The 27,453-nt window shown below is 40.4% G+C and overlaps 2 protein-coding genes across 4 annotated transcripts in view; one reads left to right on the forward strand and one right to left on the reverse strand.

Moving 5' to 3' along the window:
- Nucleotides 1-6,758, reverse strand: part of Kctd19 (potassium channel tetramerization domain containing 19) — a 38,696-nt gene extending 31,938 nt beyond the window's left edge. Inside the window, exon 1 of the mRNA XM_041650534.1 lies at nucleotides 6,690-6,758. Within this exon, the coding sequence (XP_041506468.1) occupies nucleotides 6,690-6,758 (69 nt within the window). The remainder of the gene's footprint in view (nucleotides 1-6,689) is intronic.
- Nucleotides 6,759-6,935: 177 nt separating this feature from the next.
- Lrrc36 (leucine rich repeat containing 36) overlaps nucleotides 6,936-27,453 on the forward strand; it is a 55,896-nt gene continuing 35,378 nt past the window's right edge. For all 3 annotated transcript variants that reach the window (XM_041650676.1, XM_041650675.1, XM_041650677.1), the window contains exons 1-4: nucleotides 6,936-7,005; nucleotides 22,467-22,594; nucleotides 24,140-24,332; nucleotides 25,089-25,185. In XM_041650676.1, the coding sequence (XP_041506610.1) occupies nucleotides 6,936-7,005; nucleotides 22,467-22,594; nucleotides 24,140-24,332; nucleotides 25,089-25,185 (488 nt within the window). The remainder of the gene's footprint in view (nucleotides 7,006-22,466; nucleotides 22,595-24,139; nucleotides 24,333-25,088; nucleotides 25,186-27,453) is intronic.

The raw sequence follows: 27,453 nt of genomic DNA on the forward strand, positions 1-27,453 counted from the left end.
CACACACCTGACTTAACATGTATACGTAAAATTCTTTTTTAAAATAATTTATTTAAAAAAATCTCCAAATCTCAAATGCCTAAAAAGCAAGTCATCAGGTAAATAGGTAGACCTGAAGTGACAGCTCTCAAAGGGTGAGATAAGGCGGCCTAAGCTATCAGAGAAATACAAATTAAAACTGCACTGGAAGTCCATCTCATCAAGTCAGAATGACTATCCTTCAAGAAAACAGCACAAATTTGGGGCTGAAGAGATGTTCAATGGTTAAGAACACTTGTTGCATAGGGTGGTGGTGTTGCACACCTTTAATCCCAGCGGAGAGAAACCTTGTCTGAAAAACTAAACAAAAACAAAAACACATTTTGCTCTTCCAGAGGACTGTAGTTCCTTTCCTGGTACCCATGTGGAGCACCTCACATCTACCTGTATCTACAGCGTTAGGAATGAAGCACCCTTTTCTGGCCTCCAATGGCACCCACACACGTATGTGTATGTTCATATGCATACAGACATAAAACATAAAAGTGATAAAACTAGATTTTACAATAACAAGACGAAAACAACAACAAATGCTAAATCGGGGCTGCTTCTGCAGAAATCTATTATGGAGAGTTCTAAAGCACCAAACACAGAAACACCACTCAACTAGCACCACTTGTGGATATATACCTTGTAACAATTATTTTTCTCAATGCTGTGACCAAATACTTTGTATTTGTATAAAGCAATTTAAGGGACCACCAGATGGCTCTGTGGGCAAAGACACTTGCTGCGCAAGCCTGGTGACCTGGGCTTAATCCATGGAACCCATGTCAAATTGGAAGAAAAGAACTGATTCCACAAAGTTGCCCTCTGACCTCTACGTGTGTGCCATGGCATGTGCACCCAGCACCCACACGGACACATTTAATAATAATAAAAGCAACTGAAGAAGGATTTGTTTTGGCTCAGGGTTTAAGAGCATTCAGTCCAGCAAAGCAGAGGAGGTGTGATAGAGTTCTTGGGAGCAGAAGCATAAAGCTAGGGCTCCTCACATCTGGGACAATCAGAAAGCACAAAGCATGCTGACGCTCCTGCCTCCTTTTTATTCAGGCAGGTACCAAAGACCATGAGGTGGTGCTGCTGCATTCAAAGCAACTCTTCTTCCTTGGCTAAATTTCTCTAGAAATATATTCACAGACATTCCTAGAAAAGTGCCTCTTAAGTAATTCCAACTCTGGTCAGGCTGACCATGAAAATTAACCACTATGTACTAAAGAATTCTAAATCAGCATGCCATAGATATACTTGCACATCCATGAATATTACTGCACTATTCACAATAGCCAAGATATGAAACCAGCTTAAAAGCACATCAACAGATGAATAGATAATGCAGTAGATATACACAAGGGATTTTATTCAGCTGTAAAGAATGACATTCTGGTATTTGCAGGAAAATGGAAGGAACTGGAGATAAATAAGCTAGGTTCGTGATGGAGGAAGGTCATTGGCTAATAAAGGAACTGCGTTGGCCCATTTTATTGGTTAGAGGATAGGTGGGAGGAGTAAACAGAACAAAATGCTGGGAGGAAGAGGAAGTGAGCTCAGAGACTCGCAGCTCTCCTCTCGGGAGCAGACGCCTGAGAGAGACGCCATGCTCCTGGCTCCTGGGCAGACGCACGCTAAGAAGCTCCGACCCAGGATGGACATAGGCTAGAATCTTCCCGGTAAGCACACCTAGGGGCGCAACACAGATGATTAGAAATGGGCTAAATTAATATGTGAGAATTAGCCTAGAAGAGGTTAGATAGAAATGGGCCAAGCGGTGTTTAAATGAATACAGTTTGTGTGTTGTTATTTCGGGCATAAGCTAGCCGAGCAGGCGGCTGGGGTGTTGGGGACGCAGCCCCGCCGTCGCTCTTATTACTACATATGGCGCCCCACGTGATGGACTAAACCCACTTAAAAAACCTGAGAAGGCTTAAAAATAAGGAAAAGAGAGTTTAACACAGATTTTTGCTGTTTGTTGGTGGTGTGCTGTAGAGAGATTTCCTGATTCGGCAACAGTAGCAGAAAAAAAAAACGCTGTGTCATTTTAAAGCGCGACTTCCTGGGGCTGTGCCGCTCTTGCTCCTGCGGGAGACAGAGCTTTTGAATAGAGCATTTGGAGTAAAGTGCTATGATTTGTTTGATGGCAACTAGACTCGCTGTGTTCTCGGGTCTGCTCTGCTTGTTAGAGGCAAGCATGCGCTTTCATCTAAGAGAGGCTTCCTGACTCAGCTTTAGCTGCAAAGCCTGCAGCTCATTAAGAGGTCCTGCCACGAAACACTTAAATGGTGTTGACGAAAAGCTGAACGCATGCTTTTCGGTTTTCAGCCATAGCAGGAAAAAAGCTGTGCCGTTTAAAAATGCCGGCTTTCTGGGCTGTCCTGCCAGGACAAACTCTGACTCTTTTACGAAGGCGGTTTGTGCGGTTTGCAAGCACAGGCTGCTGAAGCTCGCTTGCTGGCTACAGCCAGTACCTCAGCCATGAGGCTGGAAAGCTAAGGAATGGGCTGGATCCAGCCGGCAAAGCCACGCCTTTAATCCTACTGATATTGCTTGGTAAATGAAAGACTCTTGTGGTCAGAAAAAGAGAGATATACAGTAAAGAGAGATTCAAAGACAAAGAAAATTTCTGAATGGTTTAAAGTGTGTTAAAAATATATGCAGACTAAAAGTTGAAGTTCTTAAAGTAAAAAACAAAAAAAGGAAGAGAGTTGTTGTGTGTGGTAGCACACGCCTTTAATCCCAGTGCCTAGAAGGCAGAGACTAACAGATCTCTGTGAGTTCAAGGTGTAGTAGCAAACACCTTTAATCCCAATGCCTGGGAGGCAGAGACAGGCGGATCTCTGAGAGTCCAAAGACAGCCTGGTCTACAGAGTTATTCCAGGTCAAAGATATACGCTCAAAAAGCAAAAAGTTAACCTAGGAATGTCACAGCTTAGATTCTTAAGCACCTAGTGATTTAAAGGCGCAAATCAAAAGTGCTCCTGGATAGTAAAAAATTGCAGATTCACAATAGGATAGATTCAGACCACTAAATGAGTCACACTGTTGCATGAATGTACGTAGGCTTGGGAGAGAGAAGAAAAAGAATATAGAGAATAAAATTAATGGTTAAAAAAAAAGGTAAAGTCTTTAAAGAGACAGAATAAAGTAAAGTGATAGAGTAAAAATAAGCCACGTAAATATGGAAAATTCACAGAGAGTCTGGATTATGTACATTGTGTTTTCTTTAAAATTTTTGACTGTGAAGGAGCTAAGTACAGAGAGACATTTCATTATATGGGCTGCCAAGTGGAACCAGAACGGATATCATGAGCGTATCAGAATTTGGATCTAAGGATATGATACTTTGGAAAAGAGATTCTTCTTTTGTTTTCACAGAGGATCAGACCTTGTGGATTGCATTTATCCCGATATGGTATGATGAACCACGTCCTCCTGAAGGGTTGCTGTGAACATCTTCAGAAAATTGCTTTGCTCAACTGCCAACTGAGATGAAACTAGCACACAGGTTATACCATGAAAGACCCAATTAATGACGCCCCCATTCAGCAGGAAGCAGTTTGGAGAGAAAAAACTGCGTCCATGTTCCCAAATATGGTTTATAAACGTTCTTTCACATTTAAAGGGGGATATGATATAGGTATGAATAATTTACATTAGTATAGATTTTGCTTTATTGATAGAGATTTAAGGTCTATTTTGTTATATGTATAAGTGTTTCTGATTTTGATTAAGGTATTGTGATTGTGTAGTTCATTTAAATATGTACTGTATAATTAAGAAATATAGGTTGTTAATGGATAATCATCGATAATAGTAAAGCTTGTAGTCATGTTAATTAGGTTTTCTAGATATATAGAGATATATTTTAGATAGACATTCTTCATGTCTTTCAAAGATTACAGAATAGGACATTTAATGTTTTAATAACTGAGGACTTTTCATGACAATGAGTCACTCTGCTCCTGGCAGCACCAATGTACTTCAAGAGGAAGATGGGCATCGAAGAGGCTCGTTATGGAGTTTGATAGCCATTTGGGCAAGAAACTGCTCTTGCCTGGACTATTGCATAAACTGGACACAGAGAACCCGCAGAGAGAGGACTACTGAACTTGCCTAAGGTGAGATGATCTTTCCGGGTTCCTGATTCATGAAAGAGTCTGTGAGACATTCTGCAGGACACAACAGATAGTGACTGAACTGACTTTGAATTTTCCTGCTTTATGGAAATGTCTGCTGGATACCATGGGCCTGAAGGCTGAAGATGGATGCCCCAACGGTACAAAAGAACTTTGGGTGACTGTCCAGGCAGCGAAATGTCTTTGTCATTTCTAGAGTTTGAAGTTTCTTAGTTCTTGTTTACTTAGGTAATATTATATCTTTCTGGAGTCTTTGGTGGAGTTAAGAATAGTTAGTTAAAGTTATAGTTTTCCTTAGTTATGATAAAGATTATTGTAACTTTTACTTGATAACTGTTTTGTTATATGTAATTTTGCTATGTTAAAGTAAAGCCTTTTTTTTTTGTTTAAACCGAAAAAGGGGAAATGATGGAGGAAGGTCATTGGCTAATAAAGGAACTGCGTTGGCCCATTTTATTGGTTAGAGGATAGGTGGGAGGAGTAAACAGAACAAAATGCTGGGAGGAAGAGGAAGTGAGCTCAGAGACTCGCAGCTCTCCTCTCGGGAGCAGACGCCTGAGAGAGACGCCATGCTCCTGGCTCCTGGGCAGACGCACGCTAAGAAGCTCCGACCCAGGATGGACATAGGCTAGAATCTTCCTGGTAAGCGCACCTAGGGGCGCAACACAGATGATTAGAAATGGGCTAAATTAATATGTGAGAATTAGCCTAGAAGAGGTTAGATAGAAATGGGCCAAGCGGTGTTTAAATGAATACAGTTTGTGTGTTGTTATTTCGGGCATAAGCTAGCCGAGCAGGCGGCTGGGGTGTTGGGGACGCAGCCCCGCCGTCGCTCTTATTACTACAGGTTCGTGTTTTCTTTCATACATGAAATATAGATTTATACGTATATACATATGATATGAAAGTTGAAAGGGGCCTATACGAGGAGAAGAGGTCTAAAGGAAGGGGAAAAAGAGGGTAATGGGACATAAGAACAGAGAGTGGGACTGCTTAAGGGGAGAAAGGCACAGCAAACAAAGTCAAATGATATATGTATTTGAAAATGTCACAGTGGAACCCACTAGCTTGTATGCTAACTAAAAAGATTAAAATTTTCTAGGAATGATGGTGGCTGTGGGTACAAGACTATTAAAGTACAAGGTGGTTGTTCAAGAAAGGAATACCTTCCTCTTCCACCAAAAATCTGCATCTCTAATTCTGAAAAAGAATAAATCCTTGTAATAAAGAAGAGGGGCATTTCTTCTACAGTAAACCGTGTCTAATTTCTGAAATAAAGAGGAACCATTACACATGCCACTTTAAGACTAGAAAAGCTCTAGGCAGATGTGAAGAGAAAGAATACAGATTATATAATGGGTTCATGACTCAGAAGCAGAACTGGAAAAACTAATCCAATGATGCCATTTTGAGTTCCATGCCTTCTAAATGTGATCGAGGCTGGACATGATAAACTGAGAGTAAATAAGGACTCCACCTTTATCAGAAAGCACAGATATACAAGGATTTGATTTTCATCCTGTTCTCTTTGAAGGTACCTAGCCAGTTGAAGGCTCAGCAGAGATATGTGTTTTGGCATACTTGAATGCTAAACTAAACCTGCTCCTTGGAGGCTGAGCTCTTATTAAAGAAAAGGGTCGGGGACTAGAGAGACGGCTTAGTGGTTAAGAGCATTGGCTGCTCTTCTAGCGGACCTGAGTTCAGTTCCTAGCACCCACATGGTAGCTCGCAACTGTCTAAAAGTCCAGTTCCAGGGAATCTGACACCTTCAGAACAAGAAAATAAAGTTAAATTAATTTATATAAAAAAGGGGGGGTGTCTTGGTTCAAGTACTTGCTTCACGTGTCACCCATAGGACTTTCAAGGGACACTTTCTGGTCAAAGTTAGGAAAGTAACTGTTCTTCCCAGAGCTTTCTTCCCCAAAGACTGTTCAGGGCATTACTAGTGCAGAACTATTCCGCTTGGGGGAGAGCCTCCGGTCATAGCAGCTAGGGAACCTGCAGTACTTGAAAAAATGGCTTCTTGCTAGACCACTACGGGATGTAGGGCGGTTTTTAGCCATCCCAACTCCATTCCAAAGAGCATCTCATTTCCATACGACCTTCTTCCAAATCAAATTAGAGCGATAGGACCTCAGTGCCCTGAAGCCAGGACTCGGCTCCCCAGAGCCAAGTTTCTCCTAACTTCGGGAATTTCCATCAGGCCTCCAAAATCTGCCCCCCCCCCCAACTGTCACTGTCAGATGTGGATTTCGCCTTTAAAGGTCACTCCCGTTTAGCTCAATGTCTAGAACGAACCTGGGCTTTAAGGTACTAAGGCCTCCATCCCTCAAAGAGACAAACCTCCTCCACCCCTCAAACCTGACGCCCCTCAAATTCTCAGTGCTGTAGAACAAGCAGTTCACCGCTAAAGACAGCATGTTCTCGCAGCTACTCATCCACGCCCTCCCCAGATTCTTCTAAGCTGGGGCCGCCTTCCGACCCTCATCGAGTCAGATCCCTATTCCCAACGCCTACATTCTGGGCTCCAACTCCCCCACTGGCCACCTCCGTGGTTTTGGCGCCCTTCTCCGGGACGGGCTCCATACCATAGTCCTAACTTCTGTGGCAGGCGGATAGGCACGTGACCCGTCCTCTAACGGCACCTAGAAAACCGAGGTCCTCAGCTAGTGGGCGGGGCGGGGGCGGGGCCTGGCGCGAGGGGCGTGGCCTGGCGAGCGCGGGGCGGTCTCGCGAGCCGTGGCAGGTGAGCGGCGGGCGCGAATGGCGGAGCAATGGGATCTGGACGAGGAGGGTCTCCGCCGCCTGGGGGCGCTGACCCTGGAGCAGTCGGGTAGGGCCGAACCAGGAGGGCGTGGGTCGGGAGCGTGGGTCAGAGGCTGAAGGGAAACCCAGGTGGAGGCAAGAGAACTGCAGGGGAGCAGTTCCTGAGGAGGAGAAAGGGGAAACTGAGGCAGAAGGGTTACACTGAGGTGCGGAACGAAGTAAGAGGATAGTCTGTGGCAGAGGATGAGAAATTGAAGGAAAGGAGTGTGAAGTACTAACAGGCAGGAAGAGACCCTTATGGCAAGTGACAGAGTTTGACAGAAGTCTCCTTTAGTGGAAGGAAATGGATATTGGTGAGAGAGGGGAAGGGTTGAGAAGGACAAGAGTGGTGGTGGGCGCTGCTGAGGAGGCACAAGGGGCGTTAATTTTGGCAGTCACTTAGGAGGACTTTTCCAGGTTGGGATGCCTTGGGAAAGAACACCCCTATTCCATCATCCGTTCTCAAGAACTTCAAGAACTTCCGTCTCTCTTTGATCAATCTGGATGTTCCCTTTTAAAAGCCCAGAGAGGCTTTATGTGAAATACTAAGCTCAGAGCCCCGGCCTTGCCTTCACCCTAAAGGTAATAAATACTGAGAGATGCTGAACATTGCCTCTGCCCGGGTCTGACTCACATAGTTTGCTTTCTGAGAGACTAAGAAGGAAGAAAGCTGGGAAAGTCTTCAATATTCCTAATTAAACTCTTACTTCCCTAATAAGTTTATTATATCATTATTGCCACTCGTTGTGTTAAATGCCTTACTTGCATTTAATCTCCAAAACAAGCTTACTAGGCAGATGCTGTTATGATTCCCATTTTACAAATCAGTAAAATTAGATTAGACTCTTGCCCAGAGTCACAGAGCTGGTGGGACAGACAGGGTTTATTAATCCAAGACTTAATCCAAAGTCTGTGCTATAGCCATAACAAACACTTCTTTCCTGCTTCCTCTACTTTTCTCATTTGTAAAACAAGAAAATATCGGGATTTTTAATTAATAATTTAAAATTTTTAAGTTATAAAAATTAGTATATGCTGGTAAGTTAAATACTATGTGAACAATAAAGATGATACAACTTTTTTTCTGTAGCCAAAGATAACAGTTTGATTAATGTATAAATTGATGCAGACCTTTCATATATATAAATATATATGTTTGTATGAGACAAGGTCTCATGTCTTTTTAAAGACAAAAGTCAGTCCCCTGAGGAGGTAATGGTCATTTGAAAGGCGATTGCCGTGAAAGTCTACCCTCAAACTTGCCCCTCTACCCAGTCTTATGCAGTTCTGAGGAGTCAAGTCTAGGGCTCAGCGCATGCTAGGCAAGCATTCTACCAACTGGGCAACATCCTCAGCGTGGCACATATTTTCCTTTCAAAACTGTTGTGAACCCCCTATTTTACAAGTCAGATAAAGTCAGCTTCATTGGCTTGGTACACATCTGTCTTTCCTTCTGTTAATATTTTATAGTATTAATTCACCTTGGTATTGAGGATGGAGAGGCACAAAGCTAACCATTGTGGTGCATACCAATAATCCCAGCTACTAGGGAGGCTGAGGTACAAGGACTGACTGAATCCACAAACATGAGATCTAGTCTTTAAAAAAAAAAAGAAAAAAGAAAACAAAAAATAATGATATTTGTGGGAGAGGGCATATACCCCTCCCATTCTCCAGCTAGAACGAATTATGGCATTCGAACACACACACACACACACACACACACACACACACACAGAGCTGTATTTAACATAGGATCTCTTCAGTATTTAGACTAGGCTGTCCCCAAACTCACAGGAATCTGTCTCGGGCTCCCATGTGCTGGAATTAAAGGTGCGCACCACCAACCCCAGCCAGATAAAACAATTTTAAATCTTTAATAAATATACAAGAGATCAGATAAAAGCTCTGTAGACTGGTCCTTTGTACACTAGTAGCTCATTGACAACTTAGACAAAGAGAGTTTCAGGGAAGTAGGGAAACCATATTCAGGTAGAATGAGGAGGAAAGGATATGTTTGAGAGAGGAAATAAGTTAAAATGAGAAGTTTTTAAGACTATAAAGAAGAATACAGAAGTAAAATGGCACCTGAAGGGTTTAATATGGGGTCAAGAACAGTGCATAAGCAAAATGTACTAGAACATGTTGAGCAACACATGTTGATGATGAATTATTTAGCAGAGAAAATATCTGTAACTATGTGTTCCTTAAAAAGGCTATTAGCCGGGTGGTGGTGCACACCTTTAATCCCAGTACTCAGGAGACAGAGGCAGGTGGATCACTGAGTTTGAGCCCACCCTGGCCTACAGAGCAAGTTTCAGGACAGCCAGGGCTACACAGTGAAACCCTGTCTCAAAAACAAAACAAAAAAATAAAACAAACAAACAAAAAATCTGCTAAAGTAGTTAATTTATTACACTCTAGATATTATAATTGTAAAACAAAGAATAAGTCTTTACTTTGCCTCCCTGTCTTACAGGCCTGGTTCCTCTTCCTAAAGACAATTACTATTACCAGATTTCCAGAAATATCCTATACATATATAAGCATTTTATTTTATTTTATTTTTTATTTATTTGAGATAGGGTCTCACTAGGTAGCTCTGACTGTCCAGGGATTTACTATTTAGAACAAACTGGCCTTAAACTCACAGATATACACCTGCCTCTGCCTCCTGAGTGTTGGGATTAAATAACTATTCCCTGCAATTTTATAATTTTTCTATGACTATTTCCCATGTATGAAAGAGTAGAGATAACAGAGTACTGAACTCCTGTCACTTTACCTCAACAGTTATCAATTCATAGTCGATCCTTTTTCTTACATATTCTACCATCTTTCTACTCCTAAACTTCGGCACTAATTATTTCAAAGCAAATCCTAGACATATAATTTCATCCATAAATATATTGTCATGTATTTTCAGAGATAAGAACTCCTCAAATAACCAAATATTCCATCTAAGATAGCTGACGGCAACTTCTTTGTTTCATGTCTGTATGGTATCTGAGCATGTCTGTGGAGGGACCAGGATAACACTGGAAATCTTCCTCAATTTCTCGCCACAATGAGGTAGTCTCTCCATTGAACCCAGAGCTAATGAAATGGACTAGTCTATCTAGATCACTTGCTCCTGGGATGACCTGTTTCTGCTTTTCCAGTGCTAGAATTACAAGTAGACCACTACATCTGCCCAATATTCATGTGAGTACCAAGGATACAAATTCCAGTCCTCTTATAAGGCAAGCATTTTATAAACTGAACTCTCTCCCTAGACCATAAATTATTTTATTTATTTATTTTTAAGATTTATTTATTTATCATGTGTACAGTGTTCTGTCTGCATACCAGTAGAGGGCACCAGATCTCATTATAAATTGTTGTGCACCACATATGGTTTCTGGGAATTGTACTCAGGACCTCTGGAAGACCAGTCTGGCCTCAAATTCACAGAGAACCACCTGCTTCTGTCTCCCAGGTGCTTGGATTAAAGGCATGTGCCACCACCACCAAACTTGTTCTGTTCATTTTTAAATTGCTGATACAATGTCTTTAAATGTATAAACAGTATTGTTACATTTTCTCTGGAATACATTTCTTTCCGGACACTCCTATGATCTTATCTAATATAGTATCTCAAGTACTACCTAAGGCTTCTAATACATAGTGCTTTAGCTATAGCAGTAACTTCGTGTGTGTGTGTGTGTGTGTGTGTGTGTGTGTGTGTGTGTGTGCAGTTATTGTTTAGGATTGAATCCTTATACATGTGAGGCATTCTACCACTAGGTTGCATCTCCAGCCTCAATAATAACTTCTTTGTGGAGGGTGGGAGTAGGTTGAGTCAAGGTCTCATTCATGTAGCCTTGGCCTGCCTAGAACTCACTATGCAGACCAGGCTGGTCTTGAACTCAGAGCTCCATCTGCCTCTGTCTCTAAAGTGCTAGTATTAAAGGCATGTGCCTTCATGCCTTAAATGTGGGATTCTCCTCTGTATGCTATGAAAATGTTTTATCATCATTGGTTAATAAAGAAGTTGTTTCAGCCAATGGCTTAGCAGAGTAAAACCAGGAGGGACATCAGAACAGAGATACAGAGAGAGAAGAGAGAGAGAGAGAGAGAGAGAGAGAGAGAGAGAGAGAGAGAGGAGTCTAGGAGACACCATGAAGGAGAAAGATGCTCACCGGAACCACAGTGTTGTGATACACAGATTAATAGAAATGGGTTAATTTAAGATATAAGAGTTATCCAGGAATATGCCTGAGTCATTGGCCAAACAGTGTTGTAATTAATATAATTTCTATGTGATTATTTGGGTCTGGGCAGCTGGGAAACAAACGAGCAGTCTCTGATTACAATGCCTAACTATAATAAGTCCCTAATATCAAATATTCAACCAACACTATCATTTCTCCCGTTGGGCCATAATTTAAAAAATCTATATAAAGTCTGTATGCCAGTTTGTTGATATATGTTTTAAACTTGTTCTAAATATTACCCACTTTTTTCCTTGAATTTTCATCATATTTGAGGAAACGTGCCTTATTATATTATTGTATTTAAAGAGTTCATTATCATCTGGATTTTACCTACTATATTATCCCTAAAAGATGTTTATCATTTTTTTCTTGTTCCCTGTATTGCCTCATTAGAAGTTATATGAGATTTAATAAAGTTCAAGTTTGATTTGTATGTGCCGTTTTCACACAACGCTTCATGGATAACACTGTGTGCTTCTGTGAGGAAGTATGTAATGCCTGATGTTCTTTATATTTAGGGTAGCCATTGAACATGATTGCCCAGGTCTGTTAATTCAGTAGGCATTACAGAAATTCCATTTTTTACCCGGGCGGTGGTGGCGCACACCTTTAATCCCAGCACTTGGGAGGCAGAGGCAGGCGGATCTCTGTGACTTCGAGACCAGCCTGGTCTACAAGAGCTAGTTCCAGGACAGGCTCCAAAACCACAGAGAAACCCTGTCTCGAAAAAAAAAAAAAAGAAATTCCATTTTTTTATTAGCTGCAATAGTTTTATAAAGACAAAAGTCTCCACACTAACCATTTGTTGTTGTGGCACCAATTGTGTAGGAACAGCAAGATTGAAGTTTGATTTTGTTTGTTTGTTCCACCCAGTTTTGTTTTGTTTTGTTTTTCGAGACAGGGTTTCTCTGTGGTTTTGGAGCCTGTCCTGGAACTAGCTCTTGTAGACCAGGCTGGTCTCGAAGTCACAGAGATCCGCCTGCCTCTGCCTCCCGAGTGCTGAGATTAAAGGCGTGTGCCACCACCGCCCGACCCCTCCACCCAGTTTTAAAAATGAGTTTATTTATTAACATCCTTTTTTTGGTGACTAATGAGGGCTGCTTTACTTTCTCAGAATCATCGATTCAAGACTATTTGGCATGCTCTAATCCATTGTGGTTATTATCATAATTGATGCTAATGGGAGGTCTTTTCACTTTAATTCCTGAAGATATTTTTAAATGGTTTTATTGTCATTAGAAACAAGCTCTATGATAGGTTATTAATTCAGCTTCCAAGTGTAGCTATAAATGGTTCTCTTTTTGCCCTTTAGTTTTATTTTTTATTATTTTAAAAAAATAAAAGAAAAATTAATGGGCTTTGTTAAGGCATTTGCATCTATTGTTTCTGTAAACTTCTTCCTCTTGCTCATCCTCTTGTCCGCCATACACTGATCTTCCTACTCCCGGCAACTTCCCTGTTCCCTTTTCTGTTTTCAAGACTTTTTAGAGAGAGATTAGTTGAGGTTTTGTTTTTACAATTAAAATGAGTGTTTGCCCATTGGGGCATGTACCTTAATTATATTTTATTTTAGTGTATATGAATTCTTTGCCTGCATGTATGCCTGTGCACCACATGTGTGTCTGATGCCAGAGGAGGCCAGAAGAAGGCATTAGATCCACTAGAACTGAAGTTAGCTGTCATGTGGATGCTGGGAATTGAACCTGGCTCCTCTGAAAAGGTACTCAGTGAACTTAATCACTGAGCCATCTCTCCAGCCCATATTCAAGGGTTCTTTTTTTTTTTTTTTATTTTTCGAGACAGGGTTTCTCCGTAGCTTTTGGTTCCTGTCCTGGAACTAGCTCTTGTAGACCAGGCTGGCCTCGAACTCATAGAGATCCACCTGCATCTGCCTCCCAAGTGCTGGGATTAAAGGCGTGCGCCACCACCGCCCGGCTCAAGGGTTCTTATTATCTATGACAATGCAGTGTTTGATAAGTTCTCTGATCTATTTGTAGTTAGCACTTTATGAGGGCTAAAAACAAAGGCACATGTTCTTACAGCCAACACCTCATGCAAATCATAAAAGAATTCTGCCTCTGTGATGGTTTATTAAAGAAGTGATAATCCTGATGCCCTTTTGTCCCTTCTTCCAATGAGACTGCAGTGAAACCCGTGAGAAATCCTGCAGGTCATTGATGGAATCACTAATTGCCCTTAGCTTTTCTTACAATAGAAGGATCTTAGGGTATTAGATTATTATGTATCATAAAGTTTCCAATACACTATCATGAAAGTCAGGATCTTTTTTTTTGTATTTTAAAAAAGATACTATACTTTACTATACTATAAAACTCACCATTTTAAGGTATACAAATCAAGGTCCTTTAGCACATTTGGAGAGTTACATAACGGTTCTGGTTTGCTTTTTGGCCAAATGTACTGCACGAAAGGGTTTATTTGACTTATATTCCCAGGTCACAATTAATTGTTGAGGGAACTCAGAGCAGGAACCTGGAGTCAGGAGCTGTGGACGAACGCTGCTTACTGGTTCACCTTTTGTTTTACTGGCTTTCTTACTCAGCCAAGGAGTAAGGCTCTGCCTAGAGCCTTCCTACATCAATTAATAATCAAGAGCATCCTCCACAGATTTTCCATAAGCAAATCTGATCTAGGCAAAGTTTTAACTGAAGCTGTCTTTAAATTGACAGTTAATGCTAACAAGGACAGCCACCATTTCCACTATCTAGTTCCAGAATGTTTTCATGGACCTATTAGTGATATGGGCTTCCCCTCTATATGCTGTGAATGTGTCTTGTTACCATTGGTTAATGAATAAAGAAGCTTATTGGGCCTAGGACAGGACAGAATAGAGCAAGGTGGGAATTCCAAACAGAGATAGAGGAGAAAATAAGGCAGAGTCAGAGAGACACCATGTAACTGTCTAAGGAGACAGATGCCCGAACCTTACTGGTAAACCATGAACCTCGTGGTAAAATATAAAATAATAGAAATGGGTTAATTTAAGACATAAGAGCAGCTAGAAAAAGGCTTAAGCTATTTACCAAGCAGTGTTGCAATTAATACAGTTTCTGTATGATTATTTTGGGTCTGGGTGGCCGAGAATGAGCAAATGGTCTCTGCATAGAAAATCACTCATATTTCTCACTCTCATAGCTGCTGACAGTCACACTAATCTGATTTCTTTCTTTGTGAATTTGCTTCTTTTGGATATTTTCTATAAATAGAATAATGTGCCCTTTTCTGTCTGGCATATTTTGGAGGCTTATCTATATTTTAACACGTATCAATAATTCATTATTCTTTATTAAAAGACTTTATTTTTAGGGCAGTTTTAGGTTTACAGAAACCATTCTCTACTTAAATTTATCCCCTATCCTTCAGCTTCCCTTATTAGTGATAATTTTTCAGTGTGATAGAGTTGTTATAATTTAACTAATATTGATACATTTTTAGCTGAAGTCTACAGTTTACACTAGGGTTTAACTCTGTGTTATATAGTTCTGTGAATTTTAACAAATCTATGCTGTCCTATGTTTGATATTACAATATCAAACAGTGGTTTCAGTACCCTAAAAATTCCTTATTGGTTTGGGGATATGGCTTAGTGGTAGAGACCTTGCCTAGTATGTGCAAAGCCCTCAGTGTAATTAACAGTGCTTTAAAATAAATAGGAGATGGAAAGATGACTTAGGGGTTAAGAGCACTTATGAATTGCTCTTAAGAGGATTCAGGTTCAATTCCCAGAATCCACATGGCCACTCACAACCATCTGTAATTCCAGTCCCAGGGGAATCCGGTGCCCTCTTCTGGTCTCTGTGGGCACTGCACACACATGATGTACAGGCAAAATACCCATACATAAAAAAATAAAGGTTAAAAAGTAAATAAATAACTGCTGGATCTCATCTATTTATCTCTCACCTACCCCAGACTCCTGACAGCCTCTAATTTTGCTTGCTTGCTTGTTTGATATAGGACCCCACAGTGCATAATCCAGCTGGTCTTAAGCTAAATTTACAGCCTAAAATAGTCTATCAGACTTGTGATTTTCCAGCCTTGATTCCCAAGTACAGAGATTATGCACTTCTCTACCACTGATATTTTCACTGTTGTCTTTTTCAGAATGTTTCAAAGTTGGAGTTACACTATATAAAGGGCTGGTGTCTTTCACAATAACAATATATATTGTTATTCCCTATCCGGCTGAGTATGGTATCATATATTTATAATCCCAGCATTTGGGAGGTGGCAGCAGGAGGATCAGGAGTTCAAGGCCAGCCTAGGCTACATAAGACCCTGTCTCAAACAAACAAAGGGCCAGAAATAAATCTCAGCGGTAGGAAACTTATTCATTCATTCATTCATTTTTTTTTTTTTTTTTTGAGGCAGGGTTTCTCTGTGTAATAGCCCTCTCATTTATTTATTTATTTATTTTTGTTTTTTGAGACAGGGTTTCCCTGTGCAACAACCCTGGCTGTCCTGGAACTAGCTCTGTAGACTGGCCTCAAACTCACAGAGATCTGACTACATCTGCCTCCCGAGTACTGGGATTAACGGCATGTACCACCACCACTTGACTTGTGTAAAAGGAGCTACTTGTTTCATTTCCCGTCTGCCCAGACCCAAATAATCACACCGAACTATATTAATTACAACACTGCTTGGCCCATTAGCTCAGGCTTCTTATTAACTAACTATTGCATCTTAAATTAACTCATTTCTTTTAATCTGTGTAACACCACAAGGTTGCAGCCTACAGGTAAGGTTCCAGTGCACATCTTTCTCCTTCAGCAGTTACATGGCATCTCTCTGACTCCGCCTACTCTCTCTCTATATCTCTGTTCAGATTTCCTACCTGGCTTTACTCTGCTAAGCCATTGGTCAAAGGAGCTTTATTCATTATCCAATAAAAGCAATACATATACAGAAGGACATCCCACATTAGACTTTTTTAAAATTTTTTTTGAAAGAAAACAATTTTTTTTCATTATACATACCAATCCAAATTCCCACTCCCTCCCCTCCTCCTATTCCCTCCACTTACTCTCCCTACCCCCTACCCACTCCACAGCGAGGGTAAGGCACATTGCTTTTGGGGAAGGTCCAAGGCCCTCCCTACTAGATCTAGACTGAGAAAAGTATCTATCCAAAGAGAATAGGTTCCCAAAAAGCCAGTACAAACAGTAGGAATGAATCCTGGTGCCACTTCCAGTGGCTCCTCAGTCTGCCCCAGCCATGCAACTGTCAACCACATTCAGAAGGACTAGTTTGGACCTGTGCTTGTTCCTTCCCCATCTGACTGGAATTGGTGAGCTCCCATTAGCTCAGGCAGACTATTTCAGTGGGTGAACCCACCGTGGTCTTGACCTCTTTGTTCATATTCTCACTCTTCCCACTCTTCAGCTGGACTTTGGGAACTTAGTCCAGTGCTCCGATGTAGGTCTCTGCCTCTGTTTCCATCAGTTGCTGGATGAAGGTTCTATGGTGATATTTAAGATATTCATCAGTCTGACTACAGGGCAAGGCCACTTTGGGCACCCTCTCTTCTATTAGTTAGGGTCTTAGCTGGGGTCATCCTTGTGGATTCCTGGGAATTTCTCTAGAGCCAGTTTTTTTTTCTAGCCCTGTTTTTTGTTTTTATGAGGTAGGGTTTCTCTGTGTAAGTCTTGAATATCCTGGAACTTGCTCTATAGACCAGGCTGGCCTCGAACACACTAAGATCTGCCTGCCTATGCCTCTCATTGCTGGGATTAAAGGCGTTCACACTATTGCCCTGCTTTTTCTTGTTCTTGTTTTTATACTTTTCTCTTTTTTTATGTACAGTTGTGTATGCATGTGTGTGGAAGCCAGAGGTACTCATCTTTTTGGAACAGGGTCTTGCACTGAACTTGAGTCTTGTCCATTCAGCTAGACAGGCTGGCTTGCAAGCCCCCTGAGTCTTCTTGTCTCCACCTTCCCAGGACTGGAATGATGGGCACACTTCACGCCTGATTTTTTTTTTTTTAATGTATGTTGGGGATTGAACTCAAGTCCTTGTGCTTCATGGGAAGCTGATTTATCTTCTCAGACCCTTTTCATTCTTTAGTCTTCATTTCTAAAATGGCCTTTTAATATTTAAATTTTATTTCTAGAGTTTTGTCTTCAATGTTTTCAAAACTTCCTTTTCTTTTCAATTACTTTTTTGGATTTTCCTAATTCTAATTTACAGCTTTCAGCAATTATCATTTATTATGGTCTTAAGATTATTTTACTTTATTGAAGGGGTGGGATGTACCCCAGTGGTGGTACACTTGTCTAATATAAACATGAGACCCTGTGTTCAATCTCCATCACTGAAAAATACACATCACAATCTCAAAGAGCTCTTGTTAGTGTAAACTCTGTCTGCTAATATTACCATATAGGAACTAAAACTAAGAAAGGTAAAAGAATTTATTAATTTATTAAAAGAGAATCATAATATATCCACTAAATATTAACCTAATATATTTTTAAGATTTATTTTTATCATTATTCAAAATTTAAAAATTTTAAACTTTATTATTTAAAAAGTTGAAAGTAAAAGGTCAGCATAATTTTTTAAGTATGTGCATGTAGATACAGGCACCCTTAGAGGCCAGAGGTGTTAGATCCCCTGGAGTTGGAGTTACTTCTGAGCCTCTGATATGGGTGCTGAAAACTAAACTTGAGTTCTTTGCAAAAGTACATAGTTTGGTTTTTTTTTTTTTTTTTTTTGGTTTTTCGAGACAGGGTTTCTCTGTGGTTTTGGAGCCTGTCCTGGAACTAGCTCTTGTAGACCAGGCTGGTCTCGAACTCACAGAGATCCACCTGCCTCTGCCTCCCGAGTGCTGGGATTAAAGGCGTGCGCCACCACCGCCCGGCTAAAAGTACATAGTTTGGCTTTTTTAATAATTTATTTTTATTTTATTTTATGGTACACATAAAATATGGTATTTTGCCTGCATGTATATCTGTGTGAGGGGTGTTGGGTTCTCTAGAACTGCAGTTACAGGCAGTTTTGAGCTGCCATGTGGGTGCTTGGAATAGAACTCAAGTCCTCTGAATGAACAGTCAGTCTTATAGCCTTTAAAAGGATTATGAATATTTTTCTTCTTTGATAAAACATGAAAACTGATAAATTTGTAGTTTTTTGAATTTTAGTTGTGTGTGGAATCCAAAATTCTATAAATACACTTTTTTCTTTTTTTTTTAAAAAAAAAAGAAAACAAACTATCTTTTTTCATTATATATACCAATCCAAGTTCCCACTCCCTCACCTTCTCCTATTCCCTCCACATACTCCCCCACCCCACCACTATCTACTTTTCAGAGAGGGTAAGGCACATTGCTTTGGGGAAGGTCCAAGGCCCTCCCTACTATATCTAGGCTGAGCAAGGTATCCATCCAAAGAGAATAGGTTCCCAAAAAGCTAATACAAGCAGTAGGGAATAAATCCTGGTGCCACTACCGATGCCCCAGCCATGCAATTCTCAACCACACTCAGAGGGACTAGTTTGTAAATAAACCTTTTTTCACTCTTTTATAGTAAAACCCACTGGTGTATATTTGAATGGATCTTTTACCTATGCATGATTTTTGAAACATCATGTACTGATCATTTAGAAATATTGATTCACTGAGTTATGTAGATCTTTTAAACAGTGAAGTTATTCATTATACAATATTGTCTTAGTCCCTGTTCTATTGCTGTGAAGACACACCATGACCAAGCCAACTCTTATAAAAGAAAGCATTTAATTGGGGGCTGGCTTATAGCTTAAAGGTGGTTTATTTCATTATCATCATGGCAGGGAACATGGCTGAACTGAAGCTGTAGCTGAAAGCTACATTCTGATCTGAAGGCTGAGAGAGAAACTCTGGGCCTAGCATGGGATTTTGAAACCCCAGTGACACACTTCTTCCAACAAGGCCACAACTCCTAATCCTTTCAAATAGAGCTATTCCCTTGTGACTAAGCATTCGATGCACCTATAGTGACCATTCTTATTCAAACCACCACAAACATATAAAAAAGGAGATCTTTGTTTTGCTGGCATGTCTGTATGTGCCTGGTGCCAGTAGAGGTCAGAGGAGGGTGTTAGATCCCCTAGAACTAGAAATAAGGTGGTTGTGTGAGTGCTGGGAATCAAACTCAGGTCCCATACAAGAAGCACAAGTGCTCTCAGCTGTTGAGTCATCTCTCCAGCCCAGATTTTTTTTAAGTATTACCACTATCTCATTAGAAAAACCTAAGTACTAGGAAGCATCAAATTCATGGTGACAGATAAAATTGTTTCGGAATTCTATTTTGAGGAAAAGAGTGTTAGGTATTAAATCTAGAACCATATGCATGCTGAGCCTATGTTCTACCACTGAGTTACATCTCCAGCCCTGAAATCATATATATATATATATATATATATATATATATATATATATATATATAATTTCTCTATATATGTATGTATATTGGTATCTGAAATATTATCATAGATAGCAGTGACTACCAGTTGCTTTCCTGAAGTGACAGGCTTACTTTATTTTTAACACAATGTTTACTGTCAGGCATGTGGTCTCACACCTATAATTCCAGCACTCAGGAACTACAAGCAGGATGATCAGGAGGAATTCAAGGCTGGTCTTAACTACGTATTTGTCTGGGACTAGCCTGGGCAACATGGGACCCTATCTCAAAAAAAAAAAAAAAAAGGTAAAGTCTGCTAGATATCTAGTCAAGATTAGTGTAATTTGCTAAGATATTTTTCCTAATAAAAGTGATATTTCAGCTAGAGAGATGGCTGAGCAGTTAAAAACACTGGCTGATCTTCCAAAGGACCATGTTCAGTTCCCAGCATCCACATGGCCGCTGACAACTATTGTGACTCTGGTTCCAGGGATTCTGGCATCCTCACACAGACATACATACAGGCAAAACACCAATGCACATAAAAAATTAGTTAATCTTTAAAAATTATGTTCCATTAAAAAAACAGCTAAAGGATTGTAAGATCGTTCCATGTGTAAAGATGCTTGCCACAAACCCTGACAACCTGAGTTTAGTCTTTGAAACTCACGGGGGGGGGGGGGGGGGGGGGGGGGGGGGGGGGAGGGAGGGCTGGAGAGATGGCTCGGTGGATAAGAGCACTGCTTGCTCTTCCGGGGGTCCTGGGTTCAGTTCCCAGCAACCACATGGTGGCTCACAGCCATCTGTGATGGAGTCTGGTGCCCTCTTCTGGCCTGCAGGCATACACACAGACAGAACATTGTGTACATAATAAAATAAATATTTAAAAAAAAAAAAGAAAAAGAAACTCACGTGGGGGAAGGAGAGATGTGGAGCTCCCCCTTCTGTTGTATTCAGAAAGTACAGGAAAACAGGCCCTTAGTGCCACCTTCCCGGGGTTGGCCTGTCTGTTTCCCTTCCAGACTTGTGTCTGAAACTATCATCTCTGTTGTATTCTATCCAGATTCTGCTTGTACCAGTAACTACAAAATATGGTTTGAATCTCGAATGAGATCTTCAGTTTATGGCTTTTAAAAGTTTATGAGGGCTAGGCATGGTGGTGCACATCTTTAATCCCAGCACTCAGGAGGCAGAAGCAGATGGATCTCTGAGTTTGATGCCCACCTGGTAAATATAATGAATTACAGGCCAGCCAGGAATATATAGTGAGATCCCGACTCAAACAAAAACAAACAAACAATTTCCAGGCCCAAACTGCTCCAGCACTTTTAAATTTTTGTTTAAATTAAGTTCTCTGGCATTTGCCTACAAGTTGGATCTTGTAGAATACCTTTTCAGTTTTGGTTGCAATTCTCAGTTTGGCCTACCAAATCTGCTAGAGTACGTTTTGAAAAATTTGAGATTCATCTATATTCAATGCTCTTCAAAGTCTAGTTGACTTTATTTTTTTGTTTGTTTGTTTATTTTTTGTTTTTTCAAGATAGGGTTTCTCTGTGGCTTCAGAGCCCGTCCTGGAACTAGCTCTGTAGACCAGGCTGGTCTCGAACTCACAGAGATCCACCTGCCTCTGCCTCCCGAGTGCTGGGATTAAAGGCGTGTGCCACCATCGCCCGGCTTCTAGTTGACTTTAATTAATCACACACACACACACACACACACACACACACACACACACACACACAATCATACCATCCAATATTGCTTTTGGATTTATTTTATTTTATGTGTATAATTTTTTTGCCTGCATGTTTTTGCTTTGTTTTGATTTTTTTTAAGACAGGGTTTCTCTGTGTAGCCCTGGCTGTCCTGGAATTCCCTCTGTAGACCAGGCTGGTCTCGAACTCACAGAGATCCGCCTGCCTCTGCCTCCCAAGTGCTTGGATTAAAGCTGTGCGCACTACCACTTGGCCTGAGAATATTTTTTAAAAACCTGAATTCTAACAGTTATTTTCAAATTTTGTTTTGCAAGCATAGTTGACCTATGCCTGTAATCCCAGAGTTCAGGAAGCTGATACAGGAATACTACTGAAAGTTCGAGAACAGCCTGGGACCTAGTAAGACCAAGCCTCAAAATTAAACTAAAGAGACCAAAGCCATCGAAAATCCAGATAAATAAGTAATTTTTTTTGAGACAGGGTTTCTCCATAGCTTTTTGGTTCCTGTCCTGAATCTAGCTCTTGTAGACCAGGCTGGCCTCGAACTCACAGAGATCCACCTGCCTCTGCCTCCCAAATGCTGGGATTAAAGGCGTGCGCCACCACCGCCCGGCTAAATTTTGTTTTGAGAGCTTTTAGGGACTTGTACTACATCTTCCAGATAATTAGGGAACCCAGCAGCTGTTACACTGTGATTTCTTGTCAGTCTTGACCATATCGCTATTTTTTTTAAAGAGCTGATTTTTTGTTGTTGTTATTGTTTTTGTTTTTCGAGGCAGGGTTTCTATGTAGCTTTAGAGCCTTTCCTGGAACTAACTCTTATAAACCAGGCTGACCTTGAACTCACAGAGATCTGCCAGCCTCTGCCTCCTGAGTGCTAGGATTAAAGGCGTGCGCCACCACCGCCCAGCTTAAAGTGCTGATTTTTAAAGTTTTACCTGGAGCCAATTGTTATTTTTCCAAATGGACAGGTATCATATCTCAACAGGCACACAAGGCAAAAGATCTGATTTTTTGATCTGTGGGTGGAAGACCTTTCACAGATTCCTACGGGAAAGGAGAGAGCCTGTTTTCACTGAGATCCTAACACACTACTGATGATCTCTTTCAGAACTGGTGGAGTCGCTTTCATTGCAAGGATCATATGCTGGAAAAATCCATTCTATTGGTGATGCCTTCAGAAATTTCAAAAATCTCCGATCCTTAGATTTATCAAGGAATTTGATCACTAGCCTAAAGGTGGGTTCCATAGTCCATGATCAGCCAGATCAGCTCAGTTCATAGTCTCATGAGAAGAAATAAGAGATAGAAAATGCTAGCCTGGGAGGTATAGGATCTTCTTTTTAAATGTTCCCCAACTATATTTTATTACCTTCTATAAAATTCTTTCACCCTTTTTGCTTAAAGTTTTTTATGAAATATTAGGTAAATTTTATTTTTTTGTTCTCAGGGAAAACTTCATGAAACTTGCATTGCCAAGTACAATACATTCCAATGCAAGTAAAAAAAATTAAGATTCTGATCTGCAAACATACAGATTCTTAGTCCCCATTCTGAGAGGAAGTCTGGGTGGGCTTAGGACACACCCAGAGATTTGGGTGGTGATGTTGCACAGGACACATCGCTTAGGACACACCCAGATATTCAGGTGATGATGGTGCACAGGACACATCACTTAAGACACACCCAGATATTCAGGTGATGATGGTGCACAGGACACATCACTTAGGACACACCCAGATATTCAGGTAATGATGGTGCACAGGACACATCACTTAGGACACACCCAAAGATTCAGGTGAGAATGGTGCACATGACACATCACTTAGGACACACCCAAAGATTCAGGTGGTGACAGTGCACAGGACACATGGCCTAGGACACACCCAGAGACTCAGGTGATGATGGTGCACAGGACACACAGTTTAGGACACACCCAGAGATTCAGGTGATGGTGGTGCACAGGACACATGGAAAACACTTGCCTGTTTTGTCACTGAATTTTTTTCTAGGAAGATCACGAAATGGTGATCTCAATAAAAACCAAAAAGTGTCCATGTCAGGGGAGCAGAGGGCAATACAAGAAGTAGGAAGAAGGGCTCAGCTGGTAAAGTGCATGCTGGGCAAACAGGACGCCTTCATTCTAGATCCCAGAACCCATAAAAGGTCAAGGTCTGATGAAGCAAAGATAGGATGATGCCTGGAGCTTGCTGACCAATCAGTGAACTCCAGGTTCAGTGACACACTCTGTCTCAAAAAACAAAGTGGTGTCAGCTATAGTGGCACACGCCTTTAATCCTAGCACTTAGGAAGTAGAGGCAGGAGGAGCTCTGAATTTGAGGCCTATATAGTGAGACCCAGAACAGAGTTCCAGGAGCTAGACAGTAAGACTGTCTCAAAAACAAATAACAATTAAAAAAAAAAAAAAGGTAGTGAGCAATTTGAGGAAGATTCTTAAATCATCCTTTACCCTACACACACACACACACAAACACACACACACGCACAAAGAGACAGATTTGAGTTGAACAGTGTTTATAAGAACCAACAATGTGGGCTGGAGAGATGGCTCAGTGGTTAAGAGCATTGACTGCTCTTCCAAAGGTCCCGAGTTCAATTCCCAGCAACCACATGGTGGCTCACAACCATCTGGAATGAGGTCTTGTGCCCTCTTCTGGCCTGCAGGCATATACACAGGCAGAATATTGTACTCATAATAAATAAATAAAAAAAAAAAAAGAACCAACAATGTGAAGTTGCCTAATGTACTTTTTTTTCTTTCAGGGCATTCAGTATTTATGTTCACTCCAAGATCTGAACTTATATTATAACAACATTCCTTCATTAGTGGAAGTGTCCCGACTACAACCCTTACCCTACCTCAAAGAACTAGATTTGAGACTCAATCCTGTTGTAAGGAAAGATACAGATTATAGGCTTTTTGCCGTGTACACGCTGCAAACTCTGGAAAAACTGGGTGAGATCCTCCCTCCTCTTGCATTCCTTCAAGAACTTTAGTGAAGTAAGCTGCCTCTTAACCTTGGGAAGTTGAGCCAAAGTGTGCACTGGCAGGAGACATTTGTTTATCAGTCAACATTTATGGAACTCTGTGTTGGCAGGATGTATGACATGTACTTTTATTGTTTATTGAATGACCATCTATGATTTTATCAGTTACTTCCACCTTTAGTTTTGTTCGGCTGATGGTTTCTCCACTACTTCCTCCTCAACAGAACATTTCTAAGTTGAGACTTATTTTCCAGGGGCCCAGTTTTATCAATTATAGTAGTAAAAGAAGTCCAGTGCTAGTTTACAAGGGACAAAACTATTTCTGAGAATGTGCTAGTCTGCATTTATTTCCTTATGATTTCATTGCTTAATATATATTTTCTATTGATAAAAAATTTAATTTCAAATGGCCCTGGAAAAGTTATTGTTGGGAAACTAAGTTAAAAAATATTTCAGAAAAATGTGACATTCGGTCTTAATATGAGATTGTTTGTTGTCCAAACTTTGCTTTCCTGAAGGAGTACTTGACCTGGGTAGCAATTGTTGCTATGACATCTGAGTTACTGTTTGCTCTAGTGACAACATAATAGAATTGTGTTGTGACTTGTCTCTAATGCATGAAGATGAGTCTGGTCTTCAGTTTTTCCTCTGTAAATATGGTTTTCTGACCTACTACTATTGACTCTGAAAAAGAAAATGCTCAGACCCCGGTTTCTGCCTGCAGATGACCGAGCCGTGCGTGATAGTGAGAGGAAAGCTGCCAAGCTGCATTTCAGTCAGCTGGGAAGCAGGGAAAATTTTCTTTTAGAGGTGGAAAAAAGGTAAGAAAAAAAATCTCTTAATTTTTTTTTAGTTTTGTTGAAGGGAGTTTTTAGTTTTCTTTCCTTACTTTCCAGCAGAATTCTCAGATCTGGAATAAAAATTGTTTATTTACAAACAGGTTCATAGGGAGGAGAACCAAGCCCTCTTTGTTCTTGAACTGTAGTTTCTTTTGGATGTAATTGCTGTAAATTCTTCAACATTGTCACAATGTATCAACAGGGACACTGCAAGATTTCTACCCTCTCTTGGCAGAATTACCATCCATGCACGATCTTTTCTTATTGAACTAGAATTTCATCACCATAGGCAAATTTCTAACAAAACAAAAACTACAGAGTAGAGACCTCGAGGCTCTCAAGTATCTAGATAGTTTTCCACTTCTTGTTATAAAGTCCTCCTAAAGGAAGATGTATCTGCTACACTAAACCCTGACTTTTGAGAGTTAGCCTTACTAGGGCTGGTGAGATAGCTTAATTGGTAAAGGTAGTTGCTACCAAGCCTGGCAACCTGAGTTCAGTGCCTGGGACTCGCATGGTAAAAAGGAAGAACTGGCTCCTGAAAGCTGTCTTCTGATTTCCATACAGATGCTGTGACACACGCATGAATGTACATACCACGCTGAAATGAACACATGTAATTTGAGACTTTTTATTTAGCTACATTAGGTTTTTTATTTGATAGAAATTATTCATGATGTAAATAATTTTTTAATTTATTTATTTGTTTTATATATATGAGGTTCTATCTGCATGTATGCCTGTGTGCCAGAAGAGGGCATCAAATCCTACTATAGATGGCTGTGAGCCACCGTATGGTTGCTGGGAATTGAACTCAGGACCTCTGGAACAGCAGCCAGTGCTCTTAACTGCTGAGTCATCTTTCTAGCCCCATGATGTAAATAATTTTTAAAACGTCAAAATTGCTCTATTTTGCTACTAAGAGTTAACTATTTATAATACTTTTCTGTGAATTCTAAATACACATGAGTATATTTATTAGTCTGTTCATTTGGTCTAATGTATTACTCACCACCTAGAAATAAATACTAGTTATATTTCTTGTGACTGGGGAGGTGATTTACTCAGGAAAAGTGCCTGCTGCACAAACATGAGGACATTAGTTTGGAGTCCCAGAATCCATATTAACAACAGCAACAAAAACAATAAAAATAAAAAACAGGCATAGTGGCACATGTCTGTAACCCCAGTGCCAAAGCAACAAAGACAAAAGGATCTGGAGGCTCACTGGCTCCCTAGCCCAGCCAAATAGATGTGCTCCAGGTTCCAGGGAAGACAAGTCTAAAAACAAATAGATGGAGAGCAGTCAAGGAAGATAACTGACATCAGTTTCTGTCCTCCACAAATATACACTCACATGAACACACACACACACAATAAATAGAGTAATGTTGTTAGATATATGTGTATGTTACATGTACATGTGTGATATGTGTATGTATACATATCTGACTTTATAGTATTTTGCTTCCTATACATACGGTGTTTAACAAGATATCATAAGCATATATCCACATTATTTTTCTATTCTTCATCATAATAAGTCTGTTACTTATCTATTTACCTTTAGTATTCTTTAGTATTGAGGATTGAACCCAGGTCCTTTGGCTCCTTAGGCAAGTCCTCTACCACTGAGCCATTCCCCCAACCCATATTGTTTACTACTTATTTTCTTCCCCCTAATTAGAACATAAACTCATGAAACTAATGAGATTAGGACCTTGTTTATTGTAGTATCTTTAGTGTGTGCCTATAGCAATGACTGTTTTACAGAAGTTGTTAAAAAAAGTTTGTTTAATGAGGAAAACTGGGGCTGATCAGATGGCTCACGGGGTCTAAAAGTGCTTGCTATGCAAGTCTGGTGACCTGCATTTGATCTCTGGAACTTCTATAAAGATGAGAGGAGAGAAGCAGCTCCACACAGTTGTCTTTTAACCTCTATACACACACAGTAGCGTACTTGCCCATGCATACACATTATGCATACACAGTAGTGGTGATGATGATGATGATGAATAAATGAAGCCAATACCTACTGATCTGACATCTTCTTTTCCAAGTAATCTTAGCTTTATTTTTTATTATTTATTTTTTTATTTGGTTTGGTTTGGTTTTCAAGACAGAATTTCTCTGTATAACAGTACTGACTGTCCTGGAACTTGCTTTGTAGACCAGGCTGGCCTCGAACGCAGAGAGATCTACTTGCTTCTGCCTCCCAAGTGCTGGGATTAAAGGCATACGCCACCACTG

Source organism: Microtus oregoni, unplaced genomic scaffold (assembly GCF_018167655.1).
Source record: "Microtus oregoni isolate MIOR12 unplaced genomic scaffold, Mior012 000004F_ref0000308, whole genome shotgun sequence".
In the NCBI taxonomy this organism is placed as follows: domain Eukaryota; kingdom Metazoa; phylum Chordata; class Mammalia; order Rodentia; family Cricetidae; genus Microtus; species Microtus oregoni.